Genomic DNA, 13,089 nt, shown 5'->3' on the forward strand with positions numbered 1-13,089 from the left:
TTTGGAACATACAATGAACATGATAACTACTCTCAGAACAAACTCAATCACAAATGACCGATCTAATAAAAAAATCAGATTATCTTTAGTTTAGTGTTTTCATTTGGTAATTTTTTTTCTATGAAACTGCCCTCTCACCTGTCTGTGTCTCCTTGCTCTTGTTGGGCATGTTGTCCCCCCTCTTCTGCCCAGGCCTGTAGTCATAGTTGGGTGTTCTCCTCTGGCCTCTGTCCTGCAGGGGGGTGCATTTCCCCTGACCCCTCCAGTTGGGCTTTTCTTCAGTGCTGGGGCCCAGTTTGTCATGATGGGCAGGGAGGACGTCTCTGCCGCTGGCTCCCCTTTCAGGCTCCTTCCTCTCCTGGGGATATTCTTTGATCGGCCCCTGGCTTCGCTTTGGCTCATGGAATTTCTTTCGAGGGTCAACATGGGGTTTCCTGTCCTCGGTCCTACCACCTTTACGGTTTCTGGTTCCCATTTCTAATGATCGGGTTTCTTCTCTGGGCTCAACCGGATCCCAGCGTCCTCCCCCTCCTCCTGTAGCATGGTTTTCCTGGTTCTCCTGCTTGTCCAGAGAGTGAGGTCCTTTAGAGCTCCTCTCTCCTCTCCGTGGCTCCTGGCTGAACCTCCGGGGCTTTTTAGGCCGGGTGTCCTGGTGGTCTTCGTGGGCAGGCCCCACCTCTCCCCCCCGGCCCCCAGGGTCTCGACGCCAGCTAGGCCCGTCAATGGGGGGTCCCCTCTCCATGTGGAGTGGTCCAGGCCTGTAGCCTCCACCACCACCAACCAGTCCATGGTGGCCCCCAGGTATGCCAAGGGGCCCAGTGCCAATTTCAACCCCAGGCCTATTCCACCTCGGATTCCGGCCCCTTGAGCCCCGGCCACCCGACCCACAACTTCCATTACCCCCTCTTCCTCGACCCCTCTGTACATCCTCTCTGTGGTGGGGAGGAGGATGGAAATTTACTAGGACATTGTCATGGACATGAGATGATTTGACCCCATGGTGAAAATGGTCTTGCTGCTGCTGCTGCGGCAGTGGGACATAATCATTAGGACTACTCCAGGTACGGTTGTGGTCCACTCTGGCTCGACCCCTCCTGGACTGGTGTTGGTTATGTTTCTGTCGTGATGAAGGCCCATCTGGATTCAAATCCAGAGAGTCTACATATGAAAAGACATAACCTAGGTGTTACTGAGCGGCTTAACATGAGTAGCAACCACTGTGTTAACAAATTTGACAGGCTGCAAGTATATCCTTGACACGTGACTCCAAAGACAAGGCGTTTATGTTGACATCTTCGTTCGCCTCGTCTTTGGAGTCGTGTCAAGGATCTGAGTATGACAGATCACCTCTTCTGGACTTTGATACTAGAGCACGTCATCTAGTTAGTTAGGCTTAGTCAACTATCATCACATAAGTAGGCAACAACGTTCACTATGTTAAGAGGTTCTCACTGGCTTTCTTTAGACAAGCAAGAGCATAGCCATTGCTAAAAGTCCGCATGAGTCCACCAGTACCTAGCCTAGGCTATGTAGCTAACTAGCTAGCCAGCCAGCTCCTCAAGCTAAAGTTAAATGAACACGCGTCTAACAGTGTGGCCACACTGACAACCAAAGACTAGCGAAATGAGTCACTGAGTGAGAGAATTTGTCTCTGTCCGCTAGTTAACGTAACGTTAGTTAAGCTAAAGCCGAGTGCAATTTCACAACTGCGCTCAAAACAAACCATGTAATTTGACTTCGATATGATTTAGCTAAATAGCATGCGAGCTAACTAAAGGGTTAACGTTAGCTATTCTCTTTAAAACTAAAAGGAGCAAGCTAGCTATCCATCAAGCCAAGTTAGCTGCTAGCTAGCCTAACGTTACTTCTTACCTGTGACTGAGCACTCAGCCATTCAACCCCAGCTGATGTAGTTGGCAGTGGCTCACGTTCTTCTCCCACGCGAAGGTTTTTACAGTTGTTGGGAGATTAAATGCCACTGTTTGCATTTATTATTCCCACAATGAAACATAATAACACGTATCCTCTTTTTACATAATTGCTATCTCTTGCCTTGTGGTTGGCACGAGCCCCGACGATTCTTCCAGATCCTGCAAAGGGGTTTGAAGTTATGTCACCCAACTTTATTGAGACTCACAGGCAGGACTGCCCATCCTTCTGCTTGGAATAACCAGCAGGGGGACCCTAGGTCATCTTGATGCACCATGATCCACAGTGTCACCAGTTACCACTGGGTGATACTTTTTCCTGGAGAGAATAGAATGGAATGGAATTAAATAAAACTGATCTGAATAGAATAGAACTGAATGGAATAAAAAATAATAGAATAGAACTGAATAGAATAATATATTGTCCCGCATGGAGAAAATTCTTCCCACAGTCTTGTACAGACAAATGATCCCACCCTTAGGCCTACACACCCATCACATCCATAGTGTCTCAGTGAGAAAGCCAGACAGACAGACAGACAGGCGCAATAGACTGGTACCTATGGCTTAAGGACAGTCTCAGCAGTAGTGTAGTGGGATCAAGTTCGTCAGAGGCTTTGATAAAGGATGTGTGGACTTGGGTCACTAGGCTGTTGATTTAAAAATATTTCAGAGATAATGCAACTCTGCAAATGGTTAACTCTCTCTGAGATGATACACCAGGCTATACCAGTTCTGCATAATGAGCTAGGTCAAATGCAGAGTCTTTTATTTCAGTCAAGACTTTTTCAGATAATGAGATTTCATCATTGTCTTTATATAGATGAGGTGTCTTAGGGTTGAGTCACTCAGTCAGTTGTGTGAAGATGTCTGTTCAGACAGTCACTACAGTGAAAAACAGGAAAGTTACTGGACACATAACAACCACGTGTATAGGCTTTTTCTGACAGGGAAAAAAAATAGTTCTGTAATGGAGAGGTGCCAACTGGGAGCCCCAGTCTAAGGGTAAATGGAGGACAGAATAGGGTAGATTCCAAATGTTTTTGTTGAACAATATGAAGAATATAGTGTCCTCAAACCCTTTTGTATTTTTTTTCCAACAATAAACTTGAAGCTATTGTAAAATTAAACATCGATTTCAACAAAGAACTGTATGTGGTTATCTATGACAAATAGCCTAACTTTCCCCCAGCTGTAGTTCAAATCAGCTCCAGGGGGCAAGGAAACTTCTTGGCTTCTTCTGTTTACCAGATTCCACATTTCCTGTTTGACTGCCTTCTGTATTTCCTCAGTTCCTGTGCCATGAGCTCTTAGATCCTGTTCATTGTAAGTGGCTATTTTCCTGCTCACATGGTGGGTTTGGTTTCTCCCTTCCTGCCCCGCGCTGTGACTGATCTTCACGAGATCCTTTGCGGGAGGACATCACTCTCTCCTTCTCTCAACTCTTTACTCTGTTGAAGGAATATTAAAAATGAGGCTGAAATGATGCGCGCAGCAAGTAGGCCTATTCATCTTTGCGTCAATCAAGTGGACATTCACTCTCTATTCAGATTCCAAATTGGATGTGCATCGATTTCGGTAAGTTTAGGCGTGGCAGTGTATATTCTTTTTCTTTTGAATATGAGCTCTCTTGAAAGGGTTGGGGATTACATTTTTTTCAAACAAATGTTTTATAACTTGTATGTTGGCTACCCAATGAACCTATTAAAATCAATGTATTAATGTATGCAAAACAATGCTTTCTCATCAGAGTACATTCCAGGGTGGTAAAATGATTTATGAATAGACTAGCTGCCTATGATAGGCATATTATTATAAAAAGTTGTGTTGTCTTCATTCATTTTCCTCAGGTTATACCACACTATCTGATGTCTAGAGAGTAACAGAACTCTGCCCATGTGATTCTTATTTATTTGATTTAGGTCATAAGGTGACAGTCAATGAGTCAAGTCATGAGATCCTCCTCTTCCCGTCTGTCAAGTTTCTCTTCTAAAGATTCTTTATGGAATCCGAGTAGGTAAGACCCTCTCAATTCTGTTGGTACTAGCATTCATGTGAAACAGTGTATCACATCATAATATTCAGAGACTATTCTCTTGATACTTTGTATCTGAAAGCATTCAGTCAAAATCTTTTTGGGGTATTTCTCTAGTTTAGTAGCCTGTGTAAATTGACCAGGAGCCTCTCTGATTAAACACTTCTATTCACTGACAATGGTTTTTCTCAATGTTGGAGCGCCAAAATGAGAACATTCCAATGATTCCATACAGCAGGGTTGCATGCACTTAATTTTATCACCTGCAGGACACACACTTGTAGCACCAGATAATAAAATCCCTATTATGGGCAATGGACGTTACCATCAATGTGAATGGATATGTTTTCAGCTCTAGTAACACATTCAAGAGATCTGATAAATATAATGACAATTGTCCAATAAGTAAGCTACAATGTACACCATTGAGGTTTTTCAGTCAGATAAATTATGTTTTAATGCATTTCTTTAGGCTCCAATTAATATAAACTATTGTACATGTTAATAAATAAGCTAATTTTATTTAAATAAAGAACACAGTAGTACAGTCAATTGGTATTTCTAAATCTACATATATAACTGGTAAATATCAGTTGCTATAGGCTATTATGATCATGAATAATAATGTCTAGGCTAATGCTCCGGATGCTTGGAATTTTATATCTTGGCTACATTTTCCTTTTCACATCGCATATTATTCGATGATTTCAGTAGAGACCCATTAAAAGATTACATAGGTCGGAAATGAAATAGCAGTAGAGTTTTTACTGCGGACTGTCTCTGGGTATTATGTCGGAGATCATGGACATGCGCAGAGTTCTTCCTTGTTTGTCCCCATCATCCGAGGTGGGTGAGCGAGAGAGCGGGGGAGAGGAGAGTGGTTGTGAATGTCAAAACTGCGTTCTGCATTAAAAAATAGAACTGAAAGAAGATAAGAAAATAAACGAAATCCTGCAATTCGAGAGAGCACGGATTATGATAGATTACATAGAAATATTTCTGATTGTAGAAAGTATTATCGGCAAAAGCCTATCTTAATGAACATCCGCAAAAACGTTATGATGGAATCCGCTGTTCTATTTTACAGCAAGGCAGCATAGGACAGTAATTAAGCGTTTGTGTTTTGGTAATTTAAGCAAGGGATACGGGCGAGGGGAGAAGAGAGGAGGGGGGCGAAATTGTGTCCATTCCCTTTTCCCTTGGGGATAGTGAAGTCATAGGAGAGAACCAACCAAGTAATTCGAGAAGAGACGCGTCTTTGTCATTTCGATTCTATCTCTAGTTTGTAAACTATCAGTTTTCGATCCAGTCACAGAGTTAGACATCTCGTACTTTTCCTCGCCAGTTGTTTTTTCATGATTTAGGATTTTCTCAACAATTCTTGCAATCCTCTTCTGGGCGATTCCCTGCTGAAGGATGCCGGATCAAATATCGGTGTCCGAGTTTCTCTCGGAGACAACAGAGGATTACAATTCTCCTACCACGTCCAGCTTCACGACCCGCCTGCAGAGCTGTAGGAACACAGTCAACGTTCTGGAAGAGGTAAGGCCACATCATGTTAACATTGAGTCAGCCATAGCTGCAGATGGAATTACGTGCAACTTGGTGCAAGAGCGACCATTGCGCATTGATGAATCATGACACCACGGAGATGACATAGCTACAATAGGCATAGGCTACCCAAATTATAAAATTTATGGAAATAGCCTATCCTAAACTCCATTTAGTAGTAGCAGGGGCCTAAGCCACTCATTAAAATAGACTCTGCATCTACGTTGGCGTGTCCAAATGCCCATGCCCAAAGTTGTTCTGTATTCTGCATAATAACCTCAGAAAGTGTCCTTCACAGACAGCACTGTTCTGATGTGCAAACAAAACAAAACCAACATTTCTGTGATAAGCATTCCACCATGGCAAAGTTAGATTGTTATGGCTTGGAATTACTCTGTTTACATGCCGATTATTATCATGATAAACTGCCTGCTATCAATCGGAATTATTGGCAACTTTGTAACACTTGCTTCCATTTGCACCAGTTGACATAAAAGCCAAGGGTCATGTGAAAATACAAATCTGTTTAATAGGGTTGGGCATATCCAGATGTTCATACCTTTATACCGTTCTTGTGGGGTACACGATATTACCGGCAGTGAACACAAGGGGCGCAATTATTATTTATATATATATATTTTTTTAAAGTACAAAACAAATTTTGTCAGCAGGGATCTTGATCCAGGAGGGGATTGATTGTCTCAGCTGTAACCAAGAAGATTGATCTCGCAAGCGAGCCACTTAGCTAAGCAAGTTAGCAAACCAAATGGATAACTGGAGCCCTGAGCTGGATATCATTTATTTGGTCAATCTTAGATTGTTAACTTATGGTTAGTTATAAGCAGTGGCTAAGCATCCCCCCGAACTTTAGGGGCCCCAAACCCAATTTAAAAAATATATATATATATGTTGAATATATATATATATTTTTTACAGTATTGAATTTCTGTATTTCAAAATTCTCCGATAAAAGGTATATACGGTATACCACTGAAGCCTAGTTTACTGTCCTTGACAAGCTTGTAGAATCAGTTAGTTCTGTCTCTGCCCTACCCCGGCCTACTAGAAGCAAAACAGCCTATATCCCGTTCATATGTATCCTATTCTTTCAAAGCCTAATCATGTGATGTGAACATGCTCTGTATAACACACACTGGCAAAGAACTGTGCAGAGTTGCAATGTTACAACATACAATAATGGTATCCAAAGTATCAGCATAAATGTTTGTTTTTTTGCGTTTTGTAGTGTAGTGATGATGTCATGATAGTCTTCTGTGGTTTGCTCATGCTGAAGCCGATGTTAATTCAGTGCAGTTCGATTAAGCTAGTTTTATACCTACTGCTGCCGGCTGGTGTTGCCAGGCAGAGGGGGAGGATTGGATATGATAGAGGAGAGTAGAGTAGCCAGGCTGTAGCAGCGGAGCGTGTTGGCTGTCTCCACACAGAGTGGGGGTGGGGACGGATGGAGCAGCAAACCCTCCAGCCTCCAGCCACTCACTGAAAGATATTGGCATTTACAGTGATTCCGAATTGGAATGGCTCCACACATATAGCGTTAACATCAGACTGATTCTGAACCTCAGCATGTTTTGATAGTACTGTGCATCGAGCTGCAGCCTCCCCTTTCAATCGCAATTAGTGCTGGAAGAGCTCGCACGCATGCATGTATGGCCTACGCACGCACGCACACACACACACGGGCACACACGGGCACACACACACACACACACACACACACACACACACACACACACACACACACACACACACACACACACACACACACACACACACACACACACACACACACACACACACACACACACACACACACACACACACACACACAATACCACGTCTGATTAGCAAGGTGAGTGTAATCAGGTGAGACAGGTGGAGACCATGGGGAGCCATGCATCCCCATGCCACCCCCATCTGCGTCGTCTTTGCCTTTAGGAAATGGGGCAACAAAGAAGGCCAGCAGCATGCACCTTTGCCATTCCCTATTAAAACCAACACAATCTCATTTTTCGATGAATAAAATAGCGATGGAGTCAATGTTGCATCTCTTGAAGTCACTGGTTTAATGTTCTCACAAAGTGTATATAAATAGCAGCCATGGCAGATAATCAATGCTGATAATCATTGCTCTCCCTATCGATTCTATATCACAGTGTCAGTGGTCTCATCCTCAATTTCCAACGTGTAGTAAGGAGGCAAGAGAGAGAACAGAGACGTTTTATAGATTCAGTATTTGAATCCATTGCATTTTGCCACTCCTTCAAGCCAGGAAACAGCAGACTGTGATATACACTACAGCCAGGCTTGTTGAGAACTAAGACAAAATGCTAAGATGTTGCTGCATCCTCTGAAAACAAGGCTAAAGAAACACCCTAAAGTAGTCAGAGAACTTAGGTTTCAATTAAATAACATATAAGACAATCTCTGTTTATTGTTTCTCACCCAATAGTGATAGCAATGTTATTATCAGTGACCTCAAGTTAACAAAGTCCTCCACATAGAAAGAGCCATAGTAAATGGAATATACAGTATACAGTATGCTTAGATGGAAAGTTGATAGTACAAGCTGCACAGATGTACGAAATGGTTGACAAATTAGCCTTTTCTCTCAGAATGGCTGGTCATGGGCAATGGGTCATAGCATTTAGAAGTTCCAAATGTCTCTCCCCGAAGGTTTATAGTACAATAATAGAAAAATCTGTAAAACAGAACCGGACCCATGTTTATTCTCCACACGGATCACATTTTTTTCGTTTAGTGTAACAAGGAAAGGCTCGCGTCATGAATCACCTTTCTGGCTCTGTGCCTTCCAGCTCAGAGAGAGAGACTGCAGCACAAACGAAAAACATCTGTTGGATGGGCCGCCATGTGCTCCCTGCCCGGGCTGTAGCGGTAGCCACTCTTAAATCCTAGCCCGGATCACATGACGGGAACCATTAGACTGGCAAAAAAAAGAGCAGGAACGTATACTCCTTCTTCGTTGAACAAAGACAAGATGCCATTGAATCAAGCTTTTTTTTCCAAAACATTGATCTAAAATGAGTAAAGAGCAGAACACCTCGTCAGGGTTCCTGCACTGGGATACGACATCCACCTTCCAGATGGCATTCCTCCTCGCACACTTTATGGATCTCCAACTCTGTAAAAGTTATATAGTATTCCAGGACTCCTGCAGCATTGCCATGACCTCTGAAAATAATTAGGGAGAAAAAGGTTGGTCATGTAGCATTTGAAGAGAAACAACCAAAGACATAAAAGTATTAAAGTAGGCCTGTTTGTTATTGTCTACATTTTCAACGTAACCAGTGAGGAAACTTGGGAGGCCATTCTCTCATCCCTCTCTTCTCAGAAATGGTAAAGAAGGCCCCTAATAACCTTTTCCCATCTTCATTCACTCTGTTTGAGTGCAGAGCACTTAGAAAAGCCGTACCCCAAGACTTACCGCTCCTGTCCTCACTACACACCTTCTTCCAAGGTCTCCAAGTAATTTCCTCATTATGTTGATGAGGTAAATTATGCAAAGGTTCAGGGTGAATATTTCATGGTGTAACCTGAGGGGGGAGAGCTGACCTGCAAGTAGAGGAGAACAGTCGCCAGCCTCCCTCCTCAGGCTTCTAAACACACAGAGTCATCTAAAGGTGCAGAGAGGGAGAGCTGCAGCGACATACAAACTTCCCACTCCAACTCCACACCTGAATTATTTATGGGTGGCTGCTTGGAGAGACAAAGAGGTTCACGATTCCCCCCTCATACCAGCACTGACCTTATTAACACAACTCAGTTCGCCCAGTCACAACAGGGAAAATCTCCCTTACATGTTTACTGTTTATGTTTGGATCAGTGCTAAAATGAAATATGGAAAACAATGAACAGCGAGATGGGCAAGATAGATGGCTAATAATAACCAGAGCCGCGTTCTTATGTGCCGTCTTGGATAACAGGAAGTGACATCATTATGGTGTTGAGGGCAGTAATGGAAGCTTGTTGGGTTAATTCACACCTATGCCCAATAATACATGAGGAATGTTCTAAAGAATGGTTAGACGATATTCCTTCTCGTCTGCAATTCAATTCCCTGAAGGGTTCAGAGAAATGTGTGGAGAAGGACTTCATGTGCAGACAGGGTTAGTTAAGCTTCCCTCCCTTTCTTAGGGAAATCGTAAGAAGATTTCCGCAGCTTTTTCCAATGAGAAACTCGCAGTTCCAACTTATCCTGATCTTGGCATCTTTGACCTCTATTCTCATCCGATACAATGTGGAAATTTGGGTAATATTTGGTTGAGACTGATGTTCCCTCTAAGCTGCGCGCAACACGCGCAGTTCCCCCGGGACTGCTTGGCAGAAGAAATATCAGCCTGCGCAGAGAAGCACAAGATTGAACTTTACTCAACTTTATAGTTTTCCCCTTTAGTTAACACTATCAACTTTTCCCTCTACTGTGCGAATTGTGATCGAATCAAGGCAATATTAGCCACTTTCAATTCAACATGCCGAAACAAAAGGAACTATGCAAGAGATTTTCTTGTAGGCAGAGCGCATTGGAGTAGGATTCTATTGCATTGACAGGCTTAACTCTACACAGACCAGTGCGCCATAACCAATCAGAGCTGCCGTATCCCTATATGCAAATAGTCCATTTCCATATATGGATCTGTGACATTCACTTTGAACTGGACTGTGTTTACATCAGGAATGGTTGCGAGTTTATGTGCTTTTTTTGAGATCACAGCAAGAGCTGCATGTACTCAACCGTTCAAAAGTTTGGGGTCACTTAGAAATGTCCTTGTTTTTGAAAGAAAGCAAATTTTTTGTCCATTAAAATAACATCAATTTGATCAGAAATACAGTGTAGACATTGTTAATGTTGTAAATGACTATTGTGGCTGGAATCTGCAGATTTTATATGGAATATCTACATAGGCGTACAAAGGCCCATTATCAGCAACCATCACTCCTGTGTTCCAATGGCACGTTGTGTGAGCTAATCCAAGTTTATCATTTTAAAAAGGCTAATTGATCATTAGAAAATCCTTTTACAATTATATTAGCACAGCTGAAAACTGTTGTTCTGATTAAAGAAGCAATAAAACTGGCCTTCTTTAGACTAGTTGAGTATCTGGAGAATCAGCATTTGTGGGTTCGATTACAGGCACAAAATGGCCAGAAACAAAGAAATGTCTTCTGAAACCCGTCAGTCTATTCTTGTTCTGAGAAATGAAGGATATTCTATGCGAGAAATTGCCAAGAAACTGAAGATCTGGTACAACACTGTGTACTACTTCCTTCACAGAACAGAGCAAACTGTCTCTAACCAGAATAGAAAGAGGAGTGGGAGGCCCCAGTGCCCAACTGAGCAAGAGGACAAGTACATTAGAGTGTCTAGTTTGAGAAACAGACGCCTCACAAGTCCTCAACTGGCAGCTTCTTACCCGCAAAACACCAATCTTACCCGCAAAACACCAATCTCAACGTCAACAGTGAAGAGGCAACTCTGGGATGCTGGCCTTCTAGGCAGAGTTGCAAAGAAAAAGCCATATCTCAGACTGGCCAATAAGAAGAAAAGATGAAGATGGGCAAAAGAACACAGACACTGGACAGAGGAACTTTGCCTAGAAGGCCAGCATCCCGGAGTCGCCTCTTCACTGTTGACGTTGAGACTGGTGTTTTGCGGGTACTATTTAATGAAGCTGCCAGTTGAGGACCTGTGTGGCGTCTGTTTCTCAAACTAGACACTCTAATGTACTTGTCCTCTTGCTCAGTTGTGCACTGGGGCCTCCCACTCCTCTTCAGTTGTGCACCGGGGCCTCCCACTGGCTAGAAACAAAGAACAGAAGTTATTTGTTTCTGGCCATTTTGAGCCTGTAATCAAACCCACAAATGCTGATTCTCCAGATACTCAACTAGTCAAAAGAAGGCCAGTTTTATTGCTTCTTTAATTAGCACAACAGTTTTCAGCTGTGCTAACATAATTGCAAAAGAGTTTTCTAATGATTAATTCGCTTTTTAAAATGATGAACTTGGATTAGCTAACACAACGTGCCATTGGAACACAGGAGTGATGGTTGCTGATAATGGGCCCCTGTACCCCTATGTAGATATTCCATTTTTTTTAAATGCCGTTTCCAGCTACAATAGTAATGTGCAACATTAACAATGTCTACCATGGACATCTCTAAGTGACCCCAAACTTTTGAATGGTAGTGTATATATTTACCCCAAAAATATATAGGGGATTGGAAATGATGAAGACAATTACATTGATGGAAGCTACAATCTATATGCAATATTAAAGCTGATCCACCCCCCCCAAAAATAAAATAAAATAAAAAGAGCTTCACCTCTATGCGCTCAAATGTGATCAGACAAACACACAAGCACAGGATACATAAAATCGAAAGACATACATCTTGAAGGTGAGCCAAGTACAAGACTGATGACACTGGTGAAATGTTATATCATCACGATGAGCATGAATGTGTTGAGTGGAGGTCAAAGTGGCAGACTGCTGCAAAGTCCAGTTGTATTTGAACCAGCTATTGGAAGTGTCTTCATAGCTGGTGTTTGCTAAGACCAGGGTGAAGATAGCGTGGCTTAGGGATGGGCATTTGAAATTATTTCACTATTCGAATATCCTGATTTTTTTTTCTGTTATCCGGATAGTCTAAATGCATGGTAAAGAAAAAAAAAGTATATATTTTTTTAACATCAATGTGAACTTGCACGCTCAACTCAGGAGAGGCGGTGCACTCTGCTTGTTGTTTCACCACAGACGGGTGGGAGAGGGACCGGTGTGTCACAGGAGGGAGAGAGACACAGAGGCCCATTGTAAATACAACCCATATTTATGTTGATTTATTTTCCCCTTTGTACTTTCACTATTTGCACATCATTACAACACTGTATATATACATTATATATACATAATATGACATTTGAAATGTCTTTATTCTTTTGGAGTGTAATGTTTACTGTTCATTTCTATTGTTTATTTCACTTTTGTTTATTATCTAGTTCACTTGCTTTGGCAATGTTAGCATATGTTTCCCATGACAATTAAGCCCTTGAATTGAATTGAATTAAGAAAAAGTAGCCAAACCGACTCGCGTAAGTTAGACAAACTTGTTTCTGCTATAGGTTATCTAGCATCTCATCTGGTAGAGTCCGTCTTGACTGCATCAAATTAATGTAAAGAAGCTAGCTAGCTAGCAACACTAGCCAGCTAAGTTAGTTAGCCAGCTAGCTAGCGAGTCTAATTGAGGTTATTTTGCTGTGCTCCCACTGTCCTTGTCTACAACAACTCAATTCATATTAAACAACAGCCTACCTGTTGATTGATCATTGTGGCCTACTCCTTCTTATTTTGCCTATTTAATTCTGTAATTGTTATTCCATTTGCATTGATTAGAAATCTCCCACTTCACTTGCTACACATGGAGCCTCTGACGGTAGTGCTGCTTTGATTGACCGACAATAACAAGCTACACACGTGAAAGTGTGTAGGATACCGGTACATCTTTTTTTTTTATGAGGCTCACTCATAAAAACTGTCATAAA

The 13,089-nt window shown here is 42.2% G+C and overlaps 2 protein-coding genes across 11 annotated transcripts in view; one reads left to right on the top strand and one right to left on the bottom strand.

The window, feature by feature from the left end:
• The window catches only part of LOC139583805 (transcriptional repressor NF-X1-like), a 32,888-nt gene extending 30,774 nt beyond the window's left edge, over window positions 1-2,114 (bottom strand). For 3 of the 6 annotated variants that reach the window (XR_011676621.1, XR_011676620.1, XR_011676622.1), the window contains exons 1-2: window positions 1,873-2,114; window positions 139-1,158 (exon numbers count right to left, since the gene is read on the bottom strand). Coding sequence is in view for 3 of the 6 variants with exons in the window: in XM_071415298.1 (XP_071271399.1) it covers window positions 139-1,158; window positions 1,873-1,894 (1,042 nt within the window). In the remaining 3 variants the exon portion in view is untranslated. The remainder of the gene's footprint in view (window positions 1-138; window positions 1,159-1,872) is intronic. The other 3 variants (XM_071415297.1, XM_071415296.1, XM_071415298.1) reach the window with 2 other exon arrangements.
• A 1,180-nt stretch (window positions 2,115-3,294) lies between these two features.
• The window catches only part of LOC139583808 (arf-GAP with SH3 domain, ANK repeat and PH domain-containing protein 1-like), a 74,020-nt gene continuing 64,225 nt past the window's right edge, over window positions 3,295-13,089 (top strand). For 3 of the 5 annotated variants that reach the window (XM_071415316.1, XM_071415315.1, XM_071415317.1), the window contains exons 1-3: window positions 3,296-3,506; window positions 3,851-3,945; window positions 5,379-5,505. In XM_071415316.1, the coding sequence (XP_071271417.1) occupies window positions 3,869-3,945; window positions 5,379-5,505 (204 nt within the window). In that variant the 5' untranslated portion in view covers window positions 3,296-3,506; window positions 3,851-3,868. Of the gene's footprint in view, window positions 3,507-3,850; window positions 3,946-5,378; window positions 5,506-13,089 lie in introns of those variants that run through there. The other 2 variants (XM_071415313.1, XM_071415314.1) reach the window with 2 other exon arrangements.

The sequence above is a fragment of the Salvelinus alpinus genome, chromosome 8 (genome assembly GCF_045679555.1).
Source record: "Salvelinus alpinus chromosome 8, SLU_Salpinus.1, whole genome shotgun sequence".
Classification (NCBI taxonomy): Eukaryota; Metazoa; Chordata; class Actinopteri; order Salmoniformes; family Salmonidae; genus Salvelinus; species Salvelinus alpinus.